This window comes from Saccoglossus kowalevskii, chromosome 4, assembly GCF_978046115.1.
Source record: "Saccoglossus kowalevskii chromosome 4, keSacKowa6.1, whole genome shotgun sequence".
Classification (NCBI taxonomy): Eukaryota; Metazoa; Hemichordata; class Enteropneusta; family Harrimaniidae; genus Saccoglossus; species Saccoglossus kowalevskii.
Genome location: NC_140644.1, coordinates 23,040,233 through 23,068,153, shown reverse-complemented (window position 1 = coordinate 23,068,153; position 27,921 = coordinate 23,040,233). Strand labels below are relative to the sequence as shown.

Below are 27,921 nucleotides of genomic sequence, written 5' to 3'. Positions count from 1 at the left end.
TATACTTAAATCTTGTAAACTATACACAATGTATATAATAGTAACTGAGACATTCATTCACTGGCCCATGTAATTCAATGCTATATCCTGTTCATCATGTCTAATACTTTGGAAGGAATTATATAATTGATGCATGCTATTACATAGGTTAAACTTGACAATATCATTTGATATGCTGGTTTGTCATTATTATATACACGCTAATGAATTCTCAAAACAGGGTTTACAAAATAATGAATGTTGTGTATAAGAGATTAATTTAACAGTTTTTCTGCACCTTTTTCTTATTTTCTTCAATATTTCGGGAAATGAACCCTAATTTTGGAGCCAGCAGACAAAATTTGTGTCAGTTTTCACTCAAAAAATTTGGCTATTTTTGTCCCAATCTTCTGAAGGAATGTGCAAACTATAAACAGAACTATTTTGTGAATTTGTGATGAAAGAGGGAACTGGTGGTGAAATAGTTAAAGACAGCATCCAACAACACTGAATTGTGTTCATTTGCTTTTCTTGCTAATAACCAGTATACGATTTGAAACCTCTAGTAATACAAGAAAAAACAAATGAACATTGAACTATTTATTGGTTTAATTATTCATTATACTTGCCATGACTCCAATTTAAATAATTTACTGTAAAATACTTTTATTTTCGCTTGGAATTAATTTTCGCTATTTTCGCTGAAGGATTGATTCAGTGAAAATAAAATCCAGCGAATATACCTTTTTTCCTATATTTAGCTCCACTGTCGATTTTGTCGAGCGGAGCTTATCATATGAGTGATTGTCCGTCGTCGGCGTCCGTGTCAATGTTTTACTTTTTCGACTTCTTCTTGAAAAATACAAGCCTGAATGCTTTGATACTTGGTGTGTATGTACCTGGGGTAGATCTCTCTTAGATTTCTTCATTTCATGATGATATCTTCAATTCTCTAATTTTGGTGGATATTAGGGATGCAGCTTCTAATAGAGATTTTACGGTACTACATGTGGACCTTTCCCAGATTTGTTCATTTTGTGATGATATCCTCAATTCCCCAATTTTGGTGAATATTTTTGTAATTTTTGGTAAAAAGTGATATTTTTGATTTCTTGTTAAAAACTGCAAGTCCAATTGCTTTGATATTACATATATAGATACTACGTGTGGACCTTTCTCAGATTTGTTCATTTCGTGATGATATCTTAAATTTCTTAATTTTGGTGAATATTTTTGTCATTTTTGGTAAAAAGTGATATTTTCAACTTCTTGTTAAAAACCAAAAGTCCAATTGCTTTGATATTACATATATAGGTACTACATGTGGACCTTTCTGAGATTTGTTCATTTTGTGATGATATCCTCAATTCTCTAATTTTGGTGAATATTTTTGTTATTTTTGGTAAAACGTGATATTTTTGACTTATTGTTTAAAACCGCAAGTCCGATTGCTTTGATATTACATATATAGGTACTACATGTGGACCTCTCTCAGATTTGTTCATTTTGTGATATCTTCAATTATCTAATTTTGATGAATATTTATGTCATTTTTGGTAAAAAGTGATATTTTTGAATTATTGTTGAAAACATCAAGTCCAATTGCTATACATACTTATACATATTGTTCATTTTCTAATGATATCTTCAGTTCTTTAATTGAAACGTGCCTTGCTAACAGCGGAGCTATCTCAGCCGAGAGGCTGCTTGTTTACATTCAACTCGTCAAAAATCAGTGAAAATAAATTCCACACAAAACACCCAAAAAGTCTATTCAGCGAAAATTAATTCCAGCTAAAATAAAGTATTTCACAGTACTTGATATTTCATTATGAACTCGATTTAAGTATTACTGGTATAACAAGTGACTACTGGATTAAAAACTTACCTGCTACATGTATTCAGTATTTGCTATGTCGACAATACATTATTTGGTATTAGTTTCAGCTTATCTATATCTTAGTCTTCATTTTTATGTTGTGTATATACAAATAAATCTTATGTTTATTGTATGTGTTTACCTTCACCATAATCTAATCTAAAGTGGGTTTTAAAAAAGTTGAAGCTGTAAAATCGATTGTTGTTATCGCTGTGTTTGGGGCATTTACCTGTGTAAAGCGTAGAAAGGCTTTGTTCTCTGAGTCAGTAGTAATAACGTGAATGCCAATGAAAAGTACAAGTAAGCGTCCTTGGAAATTTGCCAGGTGTCTCTATGTTACAATAGAGGGAGGTCAGCCTTTGTTCATTTTTGGTATCCCTGCATGTATTTTCCAACACAACAGTTAATTGATAGAATTGTGAGTTTCATTAAGTAAAGTGTTATTAAAGTGTTTTGGTTGATTAGATAAAAATGTTGAAAAGTGTCAGTGATAAAATACTAGTAAAGGTACCCAAGATATGGTAAAACATGAAGCTAGAGAGAACACATCTCTACTTGTTTGTTTGTTTGTTTACAAAACTTCACAATCAAGTTTAAAGCTTATGAAATAATTCTTATGATTAATTGAGAACTGTTGTGAATATGTTGTCTGTCTACTAAGTATTGTGTATTTAACACTACAGGCAGTATCTAAAATGAATTATTCATGATGCAAACAAAACACACTTTACACAAGTACGTCTTTGTGGCCCACCTGCATGCCACAAGACTTTTGTTGATTTGAACTCATTTTTTGTTGATAATTTTCTGAATAGATTCTCTACATTTACATATCTATCAATTAAAAGGATACACTTGCTTGATGGACTTCAATAATTAATTTGTATTTATATTGAAAGGTAATTAAATAATTATTAATCAATAATCTGTTTACATAAATGGCGGTTGTTAATACTTGATGTGTCTTATTGGCTTATTGGTACTGTGTTACCGGTATATAGACAAGTGAAACGACCATTCTGACCACACACTGCATTTGGGTGTCAGCTCCAGATAAACTAATGCATGTGGTTCTGTTTCAAACGTTTCATCCTTCTTGGTTGCCGACTGTAAACTATTGTAACATTAATACATTTATTGTAATCAGCAAATGTTGTAACTGACGCTAATTCTGTGCGAACATCTTCTGACTTTACTGATATTTGATAAGGTTATTTCAGGTATCCCACAAAGTATACTCCAAGACACCACGTGGATGCCTTGGTTACTATGTTCTTTGTGGCAGTGTTTTTGCAAGTAACTTCTTATAATATGTCATAATTATTGTTATGTAGATAGTGGTTCCTGTTCCCCATAGGAGAGCATTTCTTTAAACTTTGTGTGCGTACACAGTTACTGATTGGCAAGAATCGGTTGTTTATACCCGAAGATAAAATAACAGTGCTGTCCACTCCTGCTGTTATTGAATATGCATGTTTTGTGAGCCAAAAATGTAAACAAATTACGTCGCAGTGTAACAGCCTCTGACAAAGTGTAAAAATAAGAAATAGCAGTAGCATCTATATTTGGCGGCTAGCAGTTGTGGAAATTCTATGAATTTTATACAAATTTTTCTCAAATTACAAAATCAAAATTGTAAAAATTGATAATGGCAAAAAATAAGGAGTTCCCTGATATTTTTAATTGTGAGAATAACATTTAAAAAAAATCATGTTTCAGAACCACAATAAAATACTACCGGTACTATAAATTGTTGCCCGTTCTCCTGAATTTGTCTGGTGTACTAAAACAGTTGAATAACATGGTTGTTGACGAAACCAACATGAAAGTGACTGTATTTTGTATCTAAGGTGACTGGAAGGAGGATGACGTACTGCAGCATCCATTGTATTTGTATTCTGTAGATGCATCTTAAAATGGAAACCACTTGAATTAAAGAATGCAAAAACTAGGAAGACAATGGGTCTAATCTCGGTTCTCGTCAAAATGAGCCAAAAAAAAGCACGTTTCATGTATGTTTATAGCATTTTTTGAATTCTGTAAAATAAAATGCTAGTTATTTCCCTTTATTGTAAAAAAAAATATTCTTAAAAGCAGAGTTTGTAATCTCTAGGATGCAAGTTAATTCCTTTTGTTGATATTATCAACAGTTATTCGCCTGTTCTTGTTATTCCTAAAATGTGACATTGAAATATTATTAAAAGCAAATTAAAAAATTTGTAAATTCAAATATGAATTTATATATATATATATACACATATATATATACATAATGCTCTTGGAAACACATTATATCATAGTTTGTGCTCAACTGATGCATGTAAAATTACTCAAACAATATTACTGTGAAAGAAGCTTGCACAATTGAAAAGTGTTCCTCTGGATATGTGCAACTGGATGAAAGTGTTGATGACTTTTTCTACATAATGAAATTACTGAAATGTTCCCTTGATAGTTTCCAGACTAACTAATTACATGTCTTTATTTAAATCTATAATTTTCCAAGCTTTTCTTTCTTTCTTTTTACATGAACAGCACACATGTATTGTTTGGGCGTCATGTTTGTAAATGGATGAAAGCAATGGCTTTATAAGCTTGCAACAGGTGTCACGTGTAACCCTGAATTAAATAGGGATTAGAATAAATTCAATACTGTGATATTGACTCAACATTCATCATTATATTATAGCTAAAGAGAATAGTACATTCAGTCATCTTATTAATGTAGCAACAGGGTAAAACGAGTTAAAAATGATCTGTGATTTAGACATTCTCTAAATGTTACTAAGCATGCTACCTTAACAACCTATATATCATCTGAAAGCTAAGATATAGGGAAATATGGTAGTGCATGTGTTGTACCATTGTTTCAGTCATGCAAATAACCTGTTATTGCATAGGAGGTAACGCTTTAGGCTTAGCCTATCACATTGTGGTTTTACTTGATCTGCATTGTGGTTTCCTAGCTATGACTGAATAACTTACAGACATGCTACCGATAATTCGTTGGACTTAGCTTGTTCATAGTTATTTGGTCAAGTAAACAAAGCAAGATAACATAAAAAAACGAACGAACAACGAACGAACGACTTGCTTACAGTGTGACTAATATTCTGTGCAATTCGCGTTTTTGCTTGTGTCTCTCCTATATTGATCTTGAAAACGTATAGGTACAGTGATCTGTCAAAGCAATTGTTTTGTAAAGTTGTTTAATTTTAAAATACGAGACAAACTTTGAAATATTTACAACCACCACTCCCTCGTTGCAATTACTCAACCTACTGTATATGTAGTTTGGCATTAGCTGTTATGTTATGTTATTTTCATGTTTCTACATGTCGTGCACTATTTGCATTTATTTTCAGCTCTAGATTTTATGGCAGTAGTTGGACAAAAATAAACAACGTTAGGATAATTAATTGTACTTCAATTGTGATAAGCGATGTACAAATCATTTATCCTGAAAGTATTTAAGCCTATTTTTGAATTGGTGATATAGATATTTGTAAATTACCATAACCAATTACCGAGTTAAGGTTCGTCATAAGAGTCAGATCAAAGTGACTTGCTATGTTCGCATCCAGAATTTAATTTTTAAATGTTTCTCGCATGATGCCGTTCAGATGACTCCACTCAATGCTTATACACATACGCGTAAATGTCGTCTCACTTTGCTGAATTCTCATTATACACTGCATTATTGTATGCTCAGGTTTTAAAACTGCAATCATTTCATGGCCATTTTTAGTTCTTAGAAACCGCTCTCTTCTCTTTCATGAAAAGTACCACTCATGAATATTTTTCATGCATGTCAAAAGCTTTCACTCGCACGTAGTAAGACTACACCATCTCACTTCTTTACACATTAAAGAGATGCATGTTATGACTTCACTTACAGAGGAACGTCTTCTCTTGTTGTCTCTGTCGTCTCTGACTTCGCTGTCATTTCTGATCCAAATTTTGCTGTATCTGCTTTATTTTAGTTTTGTGTTCTTCAAATCTCACCGTAACATAATTATTTCACTCATGTGTCTCTATTGGAGATGTTTTTCTAATAAAACAAATACATACAGTACATGTGCCTCTGTTGAGAATGTGGGGATGAATTACATTTGTGTGTGGTCTGATTTCATTATTGTATAACCTTGACACTTTTATTAATTGTTATAAGACAGTCTTATTTATGCCAATCTTTTGATCATAAGTTAAACTATACATTTTTGTAGACACTGAAAGAAGCTGAATGTTTACTCAATTGGTTTCAGTTTCCATGGTTCCCGAAATCACAAAATGTGCCAAATAATGAAATGATGTATTTAAAATGAAGCATAGAATTGTTGTTGTCAAAACTATTATTAATGCTTGAAACATATTCATAGCCTAGATAAACATAATATTTGGGAGACGTAAAATTCTTGGTATGCTGACTTCAGTGCACATTAAAAAGATTACAGTATTGTTGCTGCAAAAACGAGTAGATTTTTGCTAGATGACTGGAACTTGTTATGAAAAAAAGGGCCCTGTGGAAGATGAGCTATGGCCCAACAGGCTGCCCCCCCATTTTGTCATTACTGGATTAGCTGTCTCAGCACATCCTGTTTTAGCTAAAATAGCATTCCAATGCTTATTATGCTAGTGTTTACACATGGAACTTGATGCTACTTTTTACACATTAATTTACTTTTTAATCACATTTTAGTGAAATATTGTTTAGTGAATGAAATAATAGTGTTATACATATATTATACACATTCAAGTTTCTGCTGGTTTGAAATATAACATCCTTGAAAATATTAAAGTCACATGTCAGGAAGTAGCAGCGTAATTGACGATTACACAATTTTTTGGCCAGTGTATTTCTACAATGTCTCTAAGTTTCATTTATTTCATTTCACTATCTAGTAAAGAAATATTTGAAATGATTCATTGTATCTGTAAAATACGTGCCAACCAATAGCTGAGGTTGATGCAATCAACATGTGTTTGGTGTCAGGATTCTATTCAATCACAGACTTAGTGCTTCTGCATCCAGTATAAAGCAGTGTCTGAATATGATGTCCATAAACCTGTTCATAATATTTTGTGTTTCATCGTTTTTTCAATAGGTAGATCAGGCTTCTTCCCAGGGGCGCTAGTTATTTCATTTTACACATGAGATCACAATTACCATAACAAGCACTACAAATACAGATGATATACCCTATAACTGCAGAGTTGTGAGATTTTCCAAGAGTAATTTACTGGGTGTTTCTGGAGATGATTTATTAACCAATGTTAAGTTAGCTGTGATCATGTGCATCATTAAATGTATGTTTTGTGATCTCAAAATCTCTATTCAGTACAAACTGCAAGATTTTTCACATGAATGGTTTTGAACAAATACAGTGAGTTAATGTTTATTTACATGTATGTGTGGTGGTTGAATGATGCTCCATGAGTATTCAGCCATTTTTTTTGTGATGGACTTCTAATAAAAATGGTAACCTTCAAAGACTCATCTCTGAAAAACTCATCAAAGTGTGGCAGTCATGCAGCAGCATAGGTTCACACATTGTATATGTTCCATGGGATCCATATCAAACATGACGTGACAAAATGTTGTGATGTTTTAAAGAGTGTATTATTATAATTATGAGCATAAATAAATAATGGATTGTTAAGCGGTTCACAAGAATTACCCATAGTGCCACATTTGATATTCCTGAAAGCCACATACAGTTTATTTTCTAGAAACTTAATATTCACACATAAAAAGTTGTTAGAGCATGACTGTTACATCGTAATATCCTTGGTTCATATACTGTCACCATATATTTAATCTACAGGCCTTAATGTTTTGAATGTCTTCCAATCATGAACCTACTTACAGTGCTTTTACTTAATTTCACCTTTTACCCATACCTTTTAATCTCACATCAAATAAGAGTACTTGGAAACTAAAAACTCTTGTTTTTAATGTTCGACAAAATCATTATCCCCTCACTCTCAGCTATGGTAGATTTTTGTGAAACTCGCCTTGGCTTGCACATCATGCATGTTTATATTGTATGTATTTGATGTGTCTGTGAAGACGAGTCTGTCCTATGGAATTAAAATATTGTTTAAAAAAACAAAACAACAATCCTGCCTAAGCAGACCAGACTAGAGAAATAGTTCATTTTTATGTCAGTTTCAAGGGTAGAACTAGAAGTGAGAAATGTTGTTACCATGGTTATTTAATGCCCTTGACTATGAATGCAAATATAAATTTATTATAATTCTATAAAATGATACTGTTAAATTTGCTAGTATTTTCACAGAAAGCTTGGCACTGGTAGATTTGATATTTGTTACTGGCCACCATTTTGTTTGCAACTTTATATTTATTTGTTTGCAATATTATATTGGTGTGAGATTGTAATAGTACATGTATAGGTTTCAAAGATCCATTAGCTTGTCATGTATTGCTGTACGTAGGTCCAACTAATCCTCCTGAATATGTATCCTATATAATCTCTGCCTTGAGCGTGACGGCATTGTATCCTACTATTAAGATGGACTTTGTAAATTTTGTGGAAATTTAGAAACACAAAATTGTTTGGATTATTTTGCATGTATTTTATTACCAACTTCAAAATATGTAGCTTTTATGAACTTACATGGAGATGACATAATGAATTCTAGGAAGTCTGATATACAGGTATTCTCATTTATGTATTCCATATATCGATAATAATATAATTTGCTTATTAATAAATTTTGCTGTATGTGAATCTGCCTGGTTCAGTACTTAGGAGGATGCTGTCATTTGAGAAATTTGGATCAAGGTGCGAGAATGAATACTCTCTAAATTAGATGCATTTGGTATTAAGTGCATTAACAGAATTGCCTTTTATTGCCATTTATGGAACTCGAGTGACCTCGTTGTGAACAGGTCAGCTTTACGATGACACTTGCTAATGCTCTGTCAAAATAGTTTGTAGCCAAGTAATAGAGATAATGTGTTCATTAATGGGATGTCCATTACTGATGTTACTAAGCAGCATATTGACAGTGTTTTGGTGCGTGTCATTTCAATAACTGTAATGAAATATGGGAATAGTGTGTACCATATTAAAAGCTGTCATTATGTTGCTGTAATTTCTATAGTGCAGCCATCAATCAAGTTTTTTGCAAAAACTATATTTGAAATAAACAACAAAAACATACTACAGTATGAGAGAAATAAACGTATACTGTACAAATATGGGTCACTTGTTCACAATTGTTCAAACCAGGGAATCCAAACAAGATAGGTTATGAGCATTGTATTAGCTTTGATATTGGTACTACATTGTATGTGGCTATTTTGGGTAAATATCTCAAATTACAATTCAAGAAAGACTTGCCTTGTATAATAATATTGTTTTTGTATACACGGTGTATTCTTGGAGATCAGTAGGCATTTTTTTTGTGTGTGAAAAAATGAAAGTAATACAGAGACTTGGCCTTTCTCGAAATGTGAACTGTTTACCACTTGATTTCTAATTATTGTTAATTTTCATCTGTCACATGACATGTAACTCGATGCAAGAAACTAAATCAACATTTCCTTGCAAAAGAACACTTTTTCCCATGTAACGTAAATGTTACAATATGTAACACTAATGATGTTAAAAGTTCTTTCAGGAAAGTTATTTCTTGAGTGATGATTTTGTGAAACTTTTCACTCCAAGTCCATTGTACCTCATTATTAATCCTGTATTTGTTCTATTAGCTGTGCATGTAAATTAAAGATTGCATTTATTGTATGCTGGATCTTTAAAATCTTCACATGCAATCATGCGTAAAACAAACAAGTATTTATAATCAGTATTACAGTAGTTTGCACATGATGTATTGTGAAACCGATGTCAGTGTTATTTATTATGTAACATGGAAACATGTCTAGTTTAATTAGTTCTAGATGTAAAAGGACAGTTGTACACATGTGTATAAATTTGATTTCTGATCTATATTGCATGTGTACCTGTTTGTTTTGCTTATTACATAGGATTACTGGTACTATCAGTTGAGGACAGCTGTGGATTGGTTAACATGGATAACATGTTTGCTTCATATAACACCATTGTTTAGCAGTGCAGGCTTCTAATACAAGTCACATGCTTTGACTTTATTGAATTGATTTGTAGATCACGTCTGTATTGAATAAAATTTAGAATATGTCATACAGCTGTATAACTTGTATTGTGTATTGTCATAAAGAATAGAAATCATACAAAGAAATACACCATGAGTTCCCAGATATGATTGATATGGTTGAATTCAATCACTGTTTGCATTAGTAGGTACAAAAATCAATAATTATTCAAGTCGGGCATATCAATGAATGAAATTATAGTGAATTATGATATGTATGATGTGATTTTACTTAGTTTAGTACACCTACTGCTTTGTTGTAAGACAAATATTGCTTGTCACTTTGTATATTAGGCTTCTAACACTGACATTATCGTCAGCCTTCTGCAATATGTTCACTGTGAATTAACATAATGGGGACACGTTTTGATGTAACAAAGAAGAGAAATTAATGAGGTTGGAATACAAGTAAACAATCATATAATGATGCATTTACACCACATGAACTTAACAATCTGCCAGCAGAATTTATGAAGAAAATAGTTAAAAAAATTTCCTGCAAATAATCAATTGTAATCAGTTTCACATTATGTCTTTTGGGTCTACAAAGAATAACATGAAAAGTTGAGAATAATATGAGGTTATTAATAACATTATTATTACACATCTTTTCCTTCTAAGGATACATCATGGGGATGCCGAAATCCAAAACGTTTTGAACAGATTTAGTGATCATCATTGTGTGGGGTCCGGTCAAACCCTGAGGGCTGTCATGTTTGTTTTTAGTATTAGAGGACGCTTATAAATGCAAGTAATCATTCCTCAGTTCTGGGCTCCATACAGCAAGCAATCAGGTCAGGAAGATAAATAATGCTAAGGTTATTGCAAGGAGATTGCAAAGTATGCTCTCAGACAAGACATAGTCAGTTGATATTCCCGCTGTACTGTCTTCATGCATACTTTGCCATATCCGCGTAATAACCTAGTATTAAAGGGGAAGAAAATCCTTTCAGCTTAGTTTAATATCTGATTGTAAGAAGGAATTATACATGATATATCTCAGATTCGTGGAAGAACAATTATTTTACTGTCCACAAAAAATAATCTGAAAATGCATATAAATGTAGGATCAAAATTCAAAAATGCCCTCAAATTCTCAGCTAAGGTGAGATAAGCTGGCAAGCAATATAGTATGATCACTCTCAAAATACATTTTTTATTGGTCTGTGTCTTCTAAAAATGAAATTGTATTAAGTTTTGACATTACAGTAACTGGTAGTGATAAAATATATAACTTGTTTAAAAAAAACGATGATTCGTTGTCATTACATTGCTTGTGAACTACAAGTCTTCTCAATGTTACCAATTACAATAAAAGCCTCAAGACCCGAAACACTTACCAGTTAATATATTATGTTAGTATGTACTTCAGGTATCTCTGGAAATTGTTTTCTTGCCCATGTATATATAATGCTGAATTAATTACTAATTACCATGATAGTATAGGACCAACATATTGTGCTGTTCCAATAACATGCACTTCAAAAATTGATAGGGTAGGTCAGATCAGCATAAGATGTCATTTTATTCGTGCTGATTGGTTAACAAAACCCATCTTTAATATGTTTTCCTAATTTAACACAAAATCTGAATAGAGTAAGTTCCATTCAAATGTCATTTAATAAAAACTTGTGATTTCACATCATGTTTTCATGTTTGGCTCAAAAAAATGTTTATGATAGGCAATAAATTTTAGGTCGAATATAGTTATCAAAACCATACATTATTTTGTATTTAGCATTTAAAAGTATAGAATATGATCACTCTTTGGCAGGCAGCTTCCTTGTATGACAGGATGCTGTCCTTTTCAACTTTCACCTTTACATAAACAAACCGACAGATGTGTGTTGCCCTGAGGGGAAAATAGTAAATGTTCAGTCATGAAAGTAAACTTCTTATCTTTAGATAGATAGATATATAGATACTCATGTAACCAAATTTATATATATATATATATATATACAACCTCAAATTCACTTCCTTTCCAACCTTTGACACTGGATGTCATTCAGGAATGGTATGCATGAGATGCATTTTCAAATAAAAGTCAGTTGTACCTTGAGGATATGTTGACCGACCCGTAGAACGGAAAACCTCTTGTCAACTCTCTACGATTTCTCAAATACTTTGTTGTTGTATCTGCGCAGTTGCATAAATATAGTAAACTGCATTGCATGTGTATATATTCATGTAACCAAGGCAGTAATTGAAGTAAAAAATTTGTTTTGTTTTTCTGTCAATCAAAGAGTTTGCGTTCATTTCTTCTGTAAGTTGCTTAATGTGTACACTGTCTCATGTCATAACAGCCATCTTGTTTTTATCAAATAAGCTTTTTGGTTTTCGTTGCTTTAGCGAGTTTAACTGTAGATAATAACTCATTGAATTTTAAATTGAACAAACTCCTGCCTGGAATTACTTAACCCATTCTGCGGTGTTCATGAATTAAATAACCATGTTTTCTATCATGCTGCTATGCAGTTGTTCAATACCTGGTCAATATAGAATTGCTTTCTGAAATCAGGAAATAACGCATACAAAGAGTCTCAAGTCATTTATAGTATTATAGATAAAAACTGTCAATTTTTAATTCTCGTTTGTTTGTATGTTCACAGTAATGGAAAATCCCATGAATATAACAACATAAAACAACCAGGGAATGGTGGAATAATATTAGAACCAGCAATGCTTGATTTTGGGGAACAGTAAGTACAATGGACATTTTCTATAAAATATGCTAATGAGGTGGGAATGCTTAACAAATATGCTAATGAGGTGGGAATGCTTAACAAATATGCTAATGAGGTGGGAATGCATAACACATATGCTAATGAGGTGAGAATGCATAACAAATATGCTAATGAGGTGAGAATGCATAACAAATATGCTAATGAGGTGAGAATGCATAACAAATGTGGTAATGAATGGGTATGCATATCAAATATGGTAATGAGATGGGTATGCCCATCAAATATGGTAAAGAGATGGGTATGCACACCAAATATGGTAATGAGATAGGTATGCATACCAAATGTGGTAATGAGATGGGTATGCACACCAAATATGGTAATGTGATGGGTATGCATACCAAATGTGGTAATGAGATGGGTATGCATACCAAATGTGGTAATGAATGGGTATGCACACCAAATATGGTAATGAATGGGTATGCATACCAAATATGGTAATGAGATGGGTATGCACACCAAATATGGTAATGAGATGGGTATGCATACCAAATGTGGTAATGAATGAGTATGCATGCCAAATATGGTAATGAGATTAGTTCATACTATTAAAGTGATAATGGAGCTTGTATAATGAATATACGCCAATGAGTTCAAACGTATGATGTGTTGCTATGTATTATGCATTACATGTGCACATTGTCCCAAATAAAATAAATCTTATTTTTCTGGTTATCCATTTCTTGGGCAAAATTGAAAATTTCATTTTCTGCATATGAGGCCAGAATTTTTTTTCACTGCAAATTATCTGTGTTCGTTCAACTAATTTTTTATTTTTTTTTTTATTTACTTCCTTATTTATATGTATAAAATTATTGTGAGATATGCATAATTGTATATCTGTCAAAAATAATTGTTGTTTTTTTCTAGGCCTATTGGAATGCCAAAAATAGAAACAGTTATTATACTAAATCCACATCCGGAAAATAGTATCATAATGTTATCAATATCAGGCAACACGCCGCATTTCCATTCTTCCTTTTTTCAAGACAAAGTAAGTATGCTTGTTTCAGTAACTGCTATGAATCAGGATCTAATAAAGTATCATACTCTGAGATGATTGTTGGCAATGACGCATTAGTCATAATATCGGTTCTGTTGGTGGAACTTTTATTGTCAGAAAACAAATCTTTCTGGTTGCTTGACTTTTTGCAAATAAAACATAATTTGTTGTCTCCAACACAGGTGGTTCTACCAGGAGGAAATACCACATTTGATGTAGTATTTTTAGCGAGGGTTGTTGGAAATGCTGAAAACTCATTATATATTCACACCAACAAAGGGTTGTTTCCCTATCAGGTAAGCTGTGTTCTAACACTCTGTAATGTCCTGTGACTTAATTGTACATAAACACCATCACCAACTTATCTAACCTGAGTTTACGAATGAGTGTGATAAGGTTGCTTCAGTAGAAATCATGGTGAGAATAATCATGTGTAAGAAATTGAAAACTAGTAGCTGCTTACATCATCCTGTTATTATGCAGTATTTATACCTTAACTTGATGCTCAGTCGCTGAAAAGCTGGTAAAACCACAGTAGACAGTGCTTTATAATTCACGCTTGTGTCTTCTAGGTATTTGGTGTGGGTATTCCCAATCCTTACAGGTTGAGGCCTTTTTTAGGTGCAAGAGTACCAGTAAATACAAGTTTTTCGCCACTTATAAACATGCATAATCCATATAGTGAAACTATACAGGTAAATCCACTATATTTTACTGTCATTATGTCTGTTTCGTGTGCTGTCCTGAACTCTGTATTGAATTCAAGATTCAACTGCAATAATGTCCCCGCTCAAAACTATTTCCTGAGGCTGCTTTTTGCCATTGTGCTGAAATTTTAGTCGGTAGTATCCCCAGGTCCTTTCAAGAATTACAAATGCACTGCTTGATGTAATTTACCATCAAGCTTACCATACTGACCTCAATGAAATGTTGGTGTTTTGCTCATAAATGATCACTTTGAAAAAATATCAACGTTTTTAATGACTTGTTATTGTTCCTCTATTTCTCTAGGTCACAGAAATGTATTCAAGTGGAGGAGATTTACATTTAGAGTTACCAACGGGTGAAAGAGAGGCTTCGCAAACATTATGGGTAAGTTAGGGATGCCAACAGGTGATAGAGAGGCTTTGCGATCATTTTGGGTAAGTTAGGGTTACTCACAGGTGAAAGAAAGTCTTTGCTATCATGAGTAAGTTAAGGTTACAATACCAATTTCAAAGTTTTTGTTTAAAATGTGTTTTCATTGAAACATCACAGGTTTTTCCTTAGATTTAGACCCTATCTAGAAAATAGGCAATTAAATTGTATTTTTCCACACAGTTTGCTAACGAGTCGTTATGGACATGTAGCCACAGTTGCCTTCTCATGAAACCTCTGCATCGTAACCTATAATATGTTTCTTGTTTTGTGCCCTTCACAGGAAATCCCACCTTTTCAAACCAAATCTGTAATGAGAGCAAGTTTTGTAGGTCGAGTAGAAACAAACCACACAGCTTTTATCCGCATAAAAACAAATCAGTCATCATTGAGTGATGAAGAAGAATTTGTCATACTTCCAATGGAAGTTGAAGTGTCTGCAAGTAAGTTATGTTAATCAGTACCAATAAGAGATTCTCCTATTTAGTTCAATAGAAAATAATTAATATCCATATTGGTAAACCACAGTGGTAGTCATCGAGATCATAAAATTAGCTCATGATTCAAAATGTTTATGCAGATCTTACCATTTCTCAAAATACTCAAATAATTACCAACAATCTTTATGCATGACCCCTAAAGGTCACACATGTAATTTCTTGCAAGCATTGCCTTTAGAATGACAGAAAATTCCTATATTTAATTTTAAGTGTTTTAAACTTCATGAGGTGGTTGAAAGTACCTGGATAACATCTCGGGATAAAACATAAAAGGCCTCCTCAGGAAATTTTTCTTTATCCTGTATTTCTTTATTTATTCTGGAATAGTTGTATTGTGAACTCAAACTATGTCCTGCTCAGCTAATCTACAGATAATCAATCTTTTGAGACTAATTTCTTTTTTCTTTCCATGTTTCTCAGCACCTGGTATATATTCATCTCTTGAGCTATTAGATTTTGGCACCTTAAGATCCTTTGACGATCCAAAAATTTTACAGATTTATTTAATAAATACAGGACAAAAGGCTGTTCATATTTCTGTAAGTATAATATTCTACTTGTATCGTTCACTGTTAGCATGATGCAGTACAATGTATTTCTTCATTATGCAAGCTATGGAAGTTATCTGATATAAAAACTTTAAACTGTACATCGATTTATTTCTCATGGATACCTTGCAAATTATTTATTTATTTGTTGCAATCCTTTTGAATCAGGGGTTCACTCTAAAAATAAATAATTAAATAGAAGCTGAACAAGATACGTAACAAATGAAGGAAAAGAAGAAGAAAAATTTAAAATCAAGTATTGAAAATGTTTGGCATCAACAGTAATTTTATATAAGCAGTGAATGTTGCATGATTATTAAATATTCAGTGTTGCAGTGCTGAAACCTGGCATACAAAAACATATTGGACATTCACAGACATATTATACACCTGCTTACCTGTGTATGTGTGTGTTGTTGGTGTATAGTATGCATTCTTATATTAACCTAATATTGTCAAAATGCCCCCAAGCCCAACTGTGTTTGTGAGTGGCTCAAAAAAAGAGGGGGGGGGGGTAGGCTTGTGTAGTGTATCAGTACAAATTACTGTAATAAGCTACAGATATAATAGGGTTGATTTACTGAAAATACCTCTGACATACGCATTGAACGTTACATTTCATGAAATGTAGACATCAGGTTTTAATCATTCACACATGGTGACACATGCATGTTTCAAGATGGTACAGTACTCTGAACGAGTATTATCTTACAGAGCAGTCACTTGAGGTATCATTGCTATGACTGTACTTAACTGTGTTTAGCAATAACCAATTATACAATGTAATACAGATATTTTATTTTTTGATAAGTTGTGATCTGGTAACCAGATGCATTTGAAATGTGATACTACGAAAAATCAATTTAATTTTCATTATAGTAGTTCAGTTCACCTTCCCTATGTAATCTCTCTTTAATCTAGAGATTACATTTAATAGCAAATTCTTTTTTCAAACCAATTAAAAAAAAAAAAAACTCATTGCTTAATGATGTATTTATGTAAATAATTCCAAGCATTCATTTAAAGCGGGGGAGCCGTCACCTGCGCATGTGTCAGATGGTCATAGCGTGTCTTTGTTTACAAACAAGCATCTACTCACGAGCCTTTGCGTTTTTAGCGTGTGTTGATATCATTGCTTGGGGCTCAATTTCTGCGCGTGCGCAGGTGACGACCCTCCCGCTTTAATTCTCGGAGTAAAGGTGGTATTTGTTTGTAAATTTATCAAAACAGGCTAGTCTTGAAACAACTAGAGCTGATATCTACGAGGGCCTTGGTGTGAAATCACTTCAAAGACTACCGTATGTTTGTATTTCATGTCCTTAGAATTGACTGTAATGGTTATGTCACCATACACAAAATTGCTGTCCTACTAAAAGATTATCTCAGTCATTTCAATTATTAAAAATGCTTGAAAATTCAGCAAAATTCACTTATAATGATACAGAATTCAACTAATAACATTAAAATAACACTTCAACAAAAACAAACCATCACAAAGGGATAAATGAGAAAGTGAAGTGGAAAAAAAATCAAACTACTAGTAACTTTAATATATAGTATTTAAATGGTATTATAACGTCACAATAAAATTAGAGCTGGTCTTTTCACAAGGTTGAGCTTGTTTTCTGTAATTGATTTTTAAAAGCCACACTTGTTATACTGTGTTCTACTAGTACACATGGTAGCTGACACATGCAGACTGCTTCATATCTGACTATGTATACATTTATCACGTGTTCAAGACATGGTGTACTTAGTCTTGATTAAATCTGGCCACCTTTAAATCTTTTAATAACAAATTACACGCATGACATTTTACTAGAATGTCAATATGTGGCTTGTATTTCACTTGTGTGTAGTCTATTTTAAAAATACTGCAATTTTTGCTTGTTTTCCCTATTCTGTTGCATGAGTATTTTACAGCTCTTGTATTCACAAATAAAAATAATGTGTTTCCGGTAACCGACCTTGCCTAGACTATTCAGGCCGACCCTGTATACTTTTATGTCCAAACTGAACTACTGTAGAATACTTTATTTTCGCTTGGAATTTATTTTCGCTATTTTCGCTGAATGGATGATTCCGTGAAAATAAAATCCAGCGAATATACTTTTTTTCCTATATTTCACATTAAATTCATCAAAAATCAGTGAAAATAAGTTCCATACAAAACGCCCAAAAAGCCTTTTCAGCGAAAATTAATTCCAGCGAAAATAAAGTATTCCACAGTATGTGCACTTGTAAGCACACCTTTCAACTCTACTTGAAATTTTTTATTTTGAACCAAAATCTCACCCTGTACATACAAGATTTGGTGTATTATTGACAAATACTCTCATATAACAGTATGAACCAAGCAACACTGTGGAAATTATAAATTGAGATGTAAATTAAATAATGATAAAATAAAAAGTTATTCTTGTCTGCCTACCCTACTTTTGTTTTCAGTGCAACCAGAAACACACTATTAATTTTATTTTACCTTTCTAGATGTCAGGTTTCCGCAGTATCAGTCCACCATTTCCTTTAATTTGTGTTACGTAGTAATCTAGCTATAAATATATTCACAAAGCAAATTTACCAAGGAAATAAAAGGCAGACTGACAGTGAAAACGTTGATTTCCGGTTGCAATCCCAGGGACTGACAGCTACCCCTTTAAATAAAAGTCCTGTCTAGTACCCTGACTGGAAGTTATTACTGATTGTTTGTTTGTCTGTCTGTGTTGTGTGCTTGCTGAATTTCAAATCCTAAGGCTTTTTTCAAATCCTGAAAATGACATGGATCTTTTATTCTTGGTGTCTCTGTGTCAGTATTATAAATATCCTTCATACTTGAACCATCGTGTGCAACATTCAACAACAGCTGTCTCTACTTTTCTGCAGAATGTTTTTCTTCTAAAAGGTAACGAAGCAATCTCGATAGACTTCAAACCGCAGCAGTTAAGGCCATCTGAAAAGCATGTTAAAATAGCAGATATAGTATATGATCCTTCAAAAGCAGTCAACCCACGCAGTTTGTCAGGCAAAATTGTCATAAAAACAAAAGAGAAAAACTACAGAATGCAGATTCCTTATCAAGTACATGTTTTACAGGGGTAAGTGATGCGATTTTTATCTTCCTTGTGTGGCTGATTATCCATCAATTAAAAACAAAAGAATATTAATAAATGAACACTGGATGGCAGTATAGACTGGTTCATGATGGCAGAATGTACCTTAAGGTAGAGATGCAGTTTATTTGGCTTGCTTTTTAATTGAGTAATTAGACAATGAAGATGGTATTATATATCCAGCATGTTATATATTTTCTGAAAGCTCATTATACAAACTTTGTAAAACTTGTCTTTATTTTAAATATCCAGAATGCGTTTTTGATTTTAGGTCAAAAATATGCTTTTTTGGACACAAGTGGTTTAAAAAAAATTAGCTCAAAAACTTCAAGTCCGTTTGTGGGTAAAATTACATCACTGGATACCTTGGTATACTACTAATTCAAATGCGTCCACTCATCTCTCTAACGGCTTTCAAAGTCGCACAGCATGACCTCAAAGGTCACTCTTTTCTATTTTTGCATAATTTATATATCCATGTTAATTGCGGACTTGTTATTTTTGCTCCACTCGCAGTAATAAACTGTCCGGACGCATTTTGAAGGGGGAACACCTTGTCAATAATGTGTGAAAATTTCGAGGCAAATGGCCAAAGCGTCTATCAGCTATTTTAATTTAAAACCCAAGAATTCACCAAAATAGAAGACGAGAAAAAGGCTAATTTGCATATTTGCGCGTTAAACCGGGAATTACTGCTTTGTCATACTTTGTCATACTTTCTACACTATTGAAATTGAAAGTTAACGTATAGACATAGACATTTTATGTACAATTGTTGGACCAGAACAACTGCTCTTGAATATATAAATCAGAAACACGTCATTCACACCAGAGTTTTGATGGGGTCGGTAAAAACACATGTCAATGCCCAGTAAACATGTCATCTCATGAATTATTAAACAGGGGGCGGTCCTAGGAAGGTGACTTTTTATCACGATCAAAACATCATGGCTTCTCTTCGATGTATTTTCAATAAAAAATCTACGAGTATTTCAGAGCCTATGGTTTACCGTGAAGAGTACAAAGTGGGATATTAAATTAATTATCCTTGATGATTTTTATGTAGTATTTAGAACCAACTCCAGGAAGCGAACGCACAATAATGAATAATCGCGTAATCCTAGAATCGAAACGCGAGGCACAGTTTTGTTCAGCGTTTCCAATCCCATTTTCCCACTGCAACATATTTGTTAAAAAAAATATTTGAATTCTGTTCGTTTTTTAAGGAGGCAATTTTTTATTTTTTCCGATTTTGGTAACGCCTTATTCAGGGATTTTCTAAGACAGTCGCAGACAATCAGCGCACGGATGTACGTACTAGTACAAAACATGCTGTTGTACTACCGGCGACGGTCGCTGCAAGGAGAGAGCTCCAGCTCCTAACGTAAAAGTTTTAAAATTTCGGCCGGTTTTAAATAATTTGTGTTGGAAATCTGACATGACATGAGCGCAAAATTAAGGTGCATTTTCGAACGATCGAATTTTTCTGAATAGAAATCAGCAAATGAAAAAATAGGAGTGCTAAACAGTGTGCTCGTTAGTTTAAAAAAATGGAATGTCCGTCAAATTGACGTAAACTTCCCCATTTTTCACGGAAAAAGCAAAGGTCGTGGCCGAGTTGCAGGCTAAAAAACTCAAAAATCAAAACAAAATCATCAATCAGTAAGTATTATGACAAGGAAAACAAAACATCAAACGCGGAGAAGCGGTCAGCGCGTCAAAAGAGTTGTTAATGTATCAAGATACCTCTCTCTGTGATTTATTTTTCATTGAAATTATTTGCTTGTTTTCAATTAATTTTAGCGTACCTCTGCAATATATTTTAGCATTGTCAGTTGTTTGCTTCATTGAATTAAACGGAGTTCGTCCGGTTGCAAACAAAGCTGTCTCGCACCACCTAGCACCTAGCATTGGATAAAAGATACACGAAAGTTTGTATCTCCCCGACCCAGTGCAATATATCCGGTTAGAATCAAAGCTCACGTATCCCTTATTTGAGGGACCAGATTCTGCCGTAAATTCGGGATGGGATTTAGAACAAAATAAAATAGGACTTTTAAGGTGTATTTTGGCGTCATTTTCGGACATTTCAATCATTCCTGATGCCTAATATAGAGTTTTACCGTAGTCATTGACGCCTATTCAAGAGTATGATGTTTATTGTGACTAGCGTGAATGGGTAAGCTTCGTTTCGACAATGAGCAGTTATCACTGTAAACAATGTTAAATTATTCTTCACATGCTCAGTTTATTTTTTGAGAACAATTATTTAAAAATAAAATCTCTCAGTCAATCAGAAACTCGGATTCACGCCTTCAGGGAAAGTCACGTTTGGACGCTCACGTCGATTTTGTTTTTCGTTCGGCGGGCTGATGCCTTCAGTGTAGCTTTTGCCTCTTCCGACATAGAAATCATCTGAATCTTCTTTCTACCTCTTTCTTTTCACACCACGCATAATGTAATAATAAAAATTAGGAAAAAACGCCGAGGAAATATAATGTTTGGTTTGCTAGCGAGCGATAACTGATTCGAGAATAATTGCACATGCGCGTGAATTGAATGAACTATGACCCGTACAATCTCGATATGCATATTGTCAATCAAAGGTCCTGTTATTTGCTTACTCATGCAAATTAGGCAATTGGACATAAACATTGCCACGTGTGAGTGTTTTTTATTTTTAACCAGAAAATAAACAGCAATTTTAATGGTGTTCCAATAAGAATTCATTGGTCAAATTTTCACAGAATGTTCTTTAGATAAAAATCTATATAAAAAACGAAAAAAACTATTTTTGATTGAAATTCACAAATAAACTGCATCTCTACCTTAAAATCGTAAAACCTGGTGTATGTCTTGATTTTTTATTATTGAAGGTTTGAGTGAAATTAAAGATTATGTCACCTTTCTTTCATTACATTTTTGCACTGGTTTATAGTGTGAAATTATTTTCTCATATTTCAAAATTCAAAAATAAAAGGCATATATTATTGATATGAATCCTATTATTAACACATTTAAAACAATTAAGCCAGTTTTTGGATAATAGCTAATCCATTATTTACAATGAAAAGTTCTCTCCCATAATGCATAGCATATGTGTACCGCAGTATACTTTGTAATGCATAATAAGTCTAGATCATCAACCAAAGTTTAGTTATGATTTTAAATTTCTTTCTTCGTTTACTTTGCAGTACTCTTGGGTATAATAAAAGTAGCACCATCTTTTATGTGGGGAAACCACCTTATGAAGAAGTTATCAGAGAACTGCCTTTAACCAATCTGTTTAATTTTGCCCTGATTGTACATGACGTCACCTTGCCTAAACATGTGCAGCATCTATTTACAGTAAGTATCATTGCCTGAAACAACATGTGTCTCTGTCTACATTTCCTTGATTTGGTTTTGAAGGCATATACAGCCAAATGTGTTTTTAGGTTACAGTTGAAGACTAGCTATGTCTGTTGAATAAAGTATCTTCTATTGAGCACAGCTTTCACTTTTAGTTGTTTCTAATACATGTTTAGAGTGCACTGAATGTCGACGCAGACCAACCAGTCATGAGAAATTATTGCTGTTGTGTATTTATAATATACAACCTTTCTCATTTCTTTTCAGTCCATCCTTGAATTTACTGTATCGAATATTATTTGTTTGTTTTTTTAATTTATTTTAGCTGAAATTAATTTTCGTTGAAAAGACTTTTTAGATGTTGTGTATGTAATTTATTTTCACTGATTTTTGACGTGTTGAATGTAAGATACATGTATAGGAAAAAAGGTATATATAAACATGCATTTAATTTTCGCGGAATCGTTCCTTCAGCGAAAGTAGCGAAAATTAATTCCAAGCGAAATTAAAGTATTTGCCACTCGTCCATCCCCCTTATGGGCCATTTCAACTGCTACTACCAGGATTCCAAGATAACTTTAATCTGGAATAAAATTTAACTTATTCAGTTAAAAACTAAAGAAGTTAAGACAAGTGTTCCACCAATTATTCATATATAATTTGATATCATTTTCAACTGACTCAATTATTCTATGGTTACTTAACAGGTTAAAAATTTCACAGGTCCTATTTTTATAGCACCACACGATACAGATAGGTCGTTGCAGTTTAGTTTCAAAACAGATGTATCCAGGACAGTAGCTACAGAACTAAAGCTGAATACAAATGCATCTTTATTCACAATTCCTGTGCACTGCTACAATGGAACATTAAAAGTAGGTGCAACATTACCAGATATATTCAAATTCAATAGATGATTTTTTCATTCACTGTAAGATCTCGTGTGAAAAGTGAATTTATAAAAATATCCAATGTCATTAAAATGTTGTTTTTTTAGACCAGATTATGGCATTGAGATGCCCTTACTTATCCAACTTGACCGTCATCAAATGTGTACCACACATTATTAAGCGTGAAAACACCTTAATACTTTTGCTGAATCCCACAGAATGTTTTGAATCCACTTTAATCTTTGTTTGTCCAGTTTTTATGTTTGATTTATTGTATAAAGTGGTTTCTCACAGTGAGTGGAAAATGGTTCATTAACTTTTATAATGGCTGCTAGCAGTAAAGGATTATTTTATACCCCTGTCAACTTTAAAAGTATTTAATTTCTAATTTTGGCCCTTTCATAAAGGGTCAGTGCAGAAATGTGTTAAAAGTCACAGATATGCAGACCTCAAGACATATACTAATGTACAAATTTCATTTTAGCCTGTAGTTCATTCCGCAGAAGTGGATCATATCAATTTTGGTACTATGGGTATAGGTGACGTGAGAAGTATGACTTTTACTATCATAAATGAAAACCCAGTAGAGGTAAGATTTTGTTTCATCACGTCTGTTTGCTGTCGAGGTTGTTGATATCCACTGTTCAGATATTTCACAGTGTGTTACGTTGTTAGTTGCAACATTCTTCATCAACTTGGTTTCTGTAGGTACCTCTGTATGAATGGGGATGTAATATGGAAGGTACCAGGGTGGAATTACTGGGTGTGGAACCAGGCAATGGTACATATCTCACTAAAGAGCACAACATCTCTGAAATGGACACAGATCCTGTAAGTTTGTCTTCATTATCTTGGATTTCACATTTTCAGATGCTTTTTGTTTATGCACACACTTTCTTTTTCCTCACTGTGTTTTTAACAAAGTTTTCCCATGTTCACTACATCTTAGTTCAATCCTATGTTACGAGTATATGCTTGTTTATTCAATTCTGCTGAAAAATGCATTGTTGCTCATCCTTTTCGTGTTTGTTTTTGTTTGTCCAGTTGGTGCTGCCTCCTTATCATTATGCAGTATTCAGAATTGAAGTGATTGGTCCTGGTGAGGAAGGTCAGTTTGTCAGCGAAGTGTTGTTAAAATCACCGTATGAAGTTGTGAGTGTAGCTGTCATTGTAAAGACAGCCGATGGTTGTTTACAAGCGAGACCCGAAGAGATTCACTTCAGGCCGACTTTTCCTGTAAGTATAATACATCTCAGATCGTAAGATGCATCTTTGAAATGTGTGGTATTTTACAGAGTCTGTCGCACTACTGTAATCTGGTTTGATTTTGCAAGTGACAAATTTACATGAATTTCGTGAGTAAGCAAAAATCTTGACAGCGCAATGACCATACAGCCTCTGTGTATCCTGCAACACCATGCATCTTAACCCAATGTTTTTGATCACTTTGCAGGGCCGTGTGGTATCGCAGCCATTGACACTACTCAGCTCATTTAAGCATCCAATGACACTGGAAAGTATCGCACCAGAAACACACGATGATAGATTTTATTTTAGAACAGGAAAAAAGCCAGAAGTGCAAATAGAGTTAGAGCCACTGAAAAGGAATAAGGTATTCCATGTCCATTCATTCATTTAATATGTCAGTAATTCAGTCAGTTAACCCGAGATAAAATTCATATTAGATAATCAACTGACAGGTGTCAAATAGTGTTTTCAGTTTCTTCTGTTAACAATTTATGTATGTTAAGGTAAAAACACTGACAGAATGATCTAATCACTGAAGTTTTTCCTTCCACAGGTTGGAAGAGTATTTTTTGACGCAAAACAAACTTGCAAAGAAGCTTGCTATGTGGGCTTGCCACTAGTAAATACAGGTAATTCAAGAGTTTTTTATGATTTGTATCAACTTCACTTCAGAATAGCAATTCAATATGTGTATCTGAGATAGAATATTATCCAGTACTATTGTTAACCTGCTTTTATTGCACTTAGATTCAGCTCCACTATGATTACTCACTTGTTTTGTGTCTAATATTTTTTACACAGATGGGTATCAATGGCTTCACAGTTTGGCAGTACCACCTGACATCATAGAGGTGGACATAGATCTTTATCAAACATTCCGTAATCATTGGCATGAAGTACAGCAGTCAGGAAGGGCAGTGTAAGTATTGTAATACTGAAAGTCAGCTACAGTTGAGATTGAGCTGGTGAACTACATCTCCATAACTCCATACGTTACTAGCACATCATAACCCGTTGTGTGTTTGACATATTTCCTTTGACAGCTGTACGCTGATTTTTTGAGTTAAAGTAGCCAAGTTTATCTCACAACCAAACTAAAAATTGTACTGGCTTTTAAGATCACATTGAGAATAATATTGAACTATGGATTTTTGTTGTAGATCTAATATAACATTAAGGCTAGATACAAACCTGGTGAAAAGCTATCCAATAGCAGCAGAAGCACAGCTAGCGTGGCCATCGTTGACTAAAAAAGAAAAGATTCAGTTCCCGTTAACTCAGATTGGCAATGATTCGGTAAGACGGTCAGTGTTTGGTAATTGTGTTGTTGGGAGAAAGAAAGTATGTGTGGAACTTGTTTTTCCGGAATGTGTTCTTCCTGTATTCTGCTTTCTTGCTAGTGTTTTACTATTATCGGGTATTGCAGCTATTTTTATTACGGTATATGCTGTCCCTTCGCACTGAAATAATGTTACACTGACAGAATATTAACATTCTCGTTTTGTGCAAGAACAATGATGAATTGTATTTGTTATGCACCACCAACAACACAGCAACAATTTTGTCCTCAAAAACTATGTACCTTATTTACTAATACTTATGTGGGTGTGTGCTTGTGTTTTTTTTTTTGCCACAGATTGAGGAAGTAAAAATTTTCAATCCTTCAGATGTGTCTCTGTTGGTTCAGTTGCTGCCCATAGCAAACTATCCAAACCCACAGTCTATGTTAGAGTTGCTTATTGATAGAGAAAAGTAAGTAAAACCATAGACCTTAAAAAAGTCTAGTAAAACTCTCCCAGTATTCTCCTAGCAGCCACTATGTAACCATGAATTGGTACACCTTGACTAGCTTGAATACAAACTAATTTAATATTGTTTTACATTATTGTGAGGGTAGGTGTAACTTATATTTTTATGCTACCAGTTCTGTGACGCGGTACTTATATCTGGAAGTGTTTCACCTGATTATAGTGACTCCTTTTTGATGAGCCAGATAATTTTTTAGTTTAGTTTATTGAAACACTTAAAATTCCTCAGAAGGAATTAAAATGGTTACACTAACTGCTAAAACATGTATATAAAACATACAAATTTTACAAAAATTACTATCTAAAGCACGCCATTGGTTAAAAAAAAAATTAAACTAATAGTGAATGTAGATGTACACACCCTTGGTAATAATGTAGTGTGTACAGTGAAGTGTTAAAAATAGGAGAGAAGTCAGTGCTGTTTTCTACCTGCTGTGTTGATCAGCTAGTTGATACAGCAATACAGTTAATTGCTATTTGGCTGTGTCAGACTCAACAGAAAACTGTCTCAGTCAGAGAGTTCATATTATCATTTCTTCTAGATTTGATCCTGATGGAATTGAAGTGGATGATCTTGATGTGTTTTTCCTGAAAGATTTAAAAAATGTAAGTCAATTAAATCTATGAAGATTAATCCACAGAATATCAGCAAACTTGGATCCTGTCCTGGAGAGAGAGAGAGAAAACTAACAATCAGATACCGTCATGTGTTTTCTGTTACAGTCTAAAACCGAACTGTTATTTTATCTTGTGTTAGAAATCATCATGTGGTACAGTTATAAAGCACAGTACGTTTATAGAGACCACCTATGGTGTCAAGCCAAATACAAGTACAGTGTCATTAATTCTGAAACCAAGAAGTAACATCACAGTCATCCTTGGCTTTGCACCAGTAGATGAAACACTCAGAACATCCTTGATTTTAATAAGGTATGTTAATCCCCATTTTCAATTGCTGTTTCTGTTCAAAGAACTGTGTGGATCTAATATTGCTCAATACTAGTCAGTCAAATTCGAAAATTTGTTTTTCTACAAAAATACCTGAATTGTTGTAACAGCGCCCTCATGTGGGAAAAGCTTATTTGCCACAGAGGGCGCTGTCACAGCAAATTTTAACATTAGGCAAAATTGGTTGGTTAAATACAGTTGGTAAGAGGCATTCTATGGATGGAGACCAAGTCAAGTTGACATAGCACTGAAAAGGATAAAGCAATTGACATCTTTCTAGTTGAACAAATAACCAAAATTCACTATAATAATTTGCTTCTATATAGAAAAAAATGATTAAATAGCTTGAGGGAGTCTGGATATAGCAGTCTGGATATAGGAGTCTATTAAGGTACCGAATGTAGTTTTCATTGTTGGACTTGCTGCTTATCCAAATGTGTTCTCCTTTTCATAACAGAAACAACTTAACAATAATAGATTTTTTACTGGTGGAAGGCCAGGGTGCTAGAGGAGAGTTTCGTGTCAGTAATAAAAAACCAGGAGCCAATAGTACCCTGCTGTTTGAATTGAAGGCCAGTCATCTTGCAGATTGTGACAGTAAGTGACCTTTTTCATTGGT

At 33.5% G+C, this 27,921-nt stretch overlaps 1 protein-coding gene across 3 annotated transcripts in view; it reads left to right on the top strand.

Annotated features, from left to right (window-relative positions):
- Positions 1 to 27,921, top strand: part of LOC102808196 (transmembrane protein 131-like) — a 65,301-nt gene that overhangs the window by 13,255 nt on the left and 24,125 nt on the right. For all 3 annotated transcript variants that reach the window (XM_085497970.1, XM_085497971.1, XM_006822218.3), the window contains exons 4-24: positions 12,628 to 12,717; positions 13,630 to 13,753; positions 13,945 to 14,058; positions 14,335 to 14,457; positions 14,774 to 14,854; positions 15,183 to 15,342; positions 15,820 to 15,938; positions 18,831 to 19,042; positions 22,252 to 22,405; positions 23,116 to 23,283; positions 23,783 to 23,887; positions 24,007 to 24,129; positions 24,343 to 24,534; positions 24,752 to 24,910; positions 25,100 to 25,175; positions 25,348 to 25,465; positions 25,707 to 25,842; positions 26,183 to 26,298; positions 26,897 to 26,960; positions 27,112 to 27,284; positions 27,760 to 27,899. In XM_085497970.1, the coding sequence (XP_085354096.1) occupies positions 12,628 to 12,717; positions 13,630 to 13,753; positions 13,945 to 14,058; positions 14,335 to 14,457; positions 14,774 to 14,854; positions 15,183 to 15,342; positions 15,820 to 15,938; positions 18,831 to 19,042; positions 22,252 to 22,405; positions 23,116 to 23,283; positions 23,783 to 23,887; positions 24,007 to 24,129; positions 24,343 to 24,534; positions 24,752 to 24,910; positions 25,100 to 25,175; positions 25,348 to 25,465; positions 25,707 to 25,842; positions 26,183 to 26,298; positions 26,897 to 26,960; positions 27,112 to 27,284; positions 27,760 to 27,899 (2,747 nt within the window). The remainder of the gene's footprint in view (positions 1 to 12,627; positions 12,718 to 13,629; positions 13,754 to 13,944; positions 14,059 to 14,334; positions 14,458 to 14,773; positions 14,855 to 15,182; positions 15,343 to 15,819; positions 15,939 to 18,830; positions 19,043 to 22,251; positions 22,406 to 23,115; positions 23,284 to 23,782; positions 23,888 to 24,006; positions 24,130 to 24,342; positions 24,535 to 24,751; positions 24,911 to 25,099; positions 25,176 to 25,347; positions 25,466 to 25,706; positions 25,843 to 26,182; positions 26,299 to 26,896; positions 26,961 to 27,111; positions 27,285 to 27,759; positions 27,900 to 27,921) is intronic.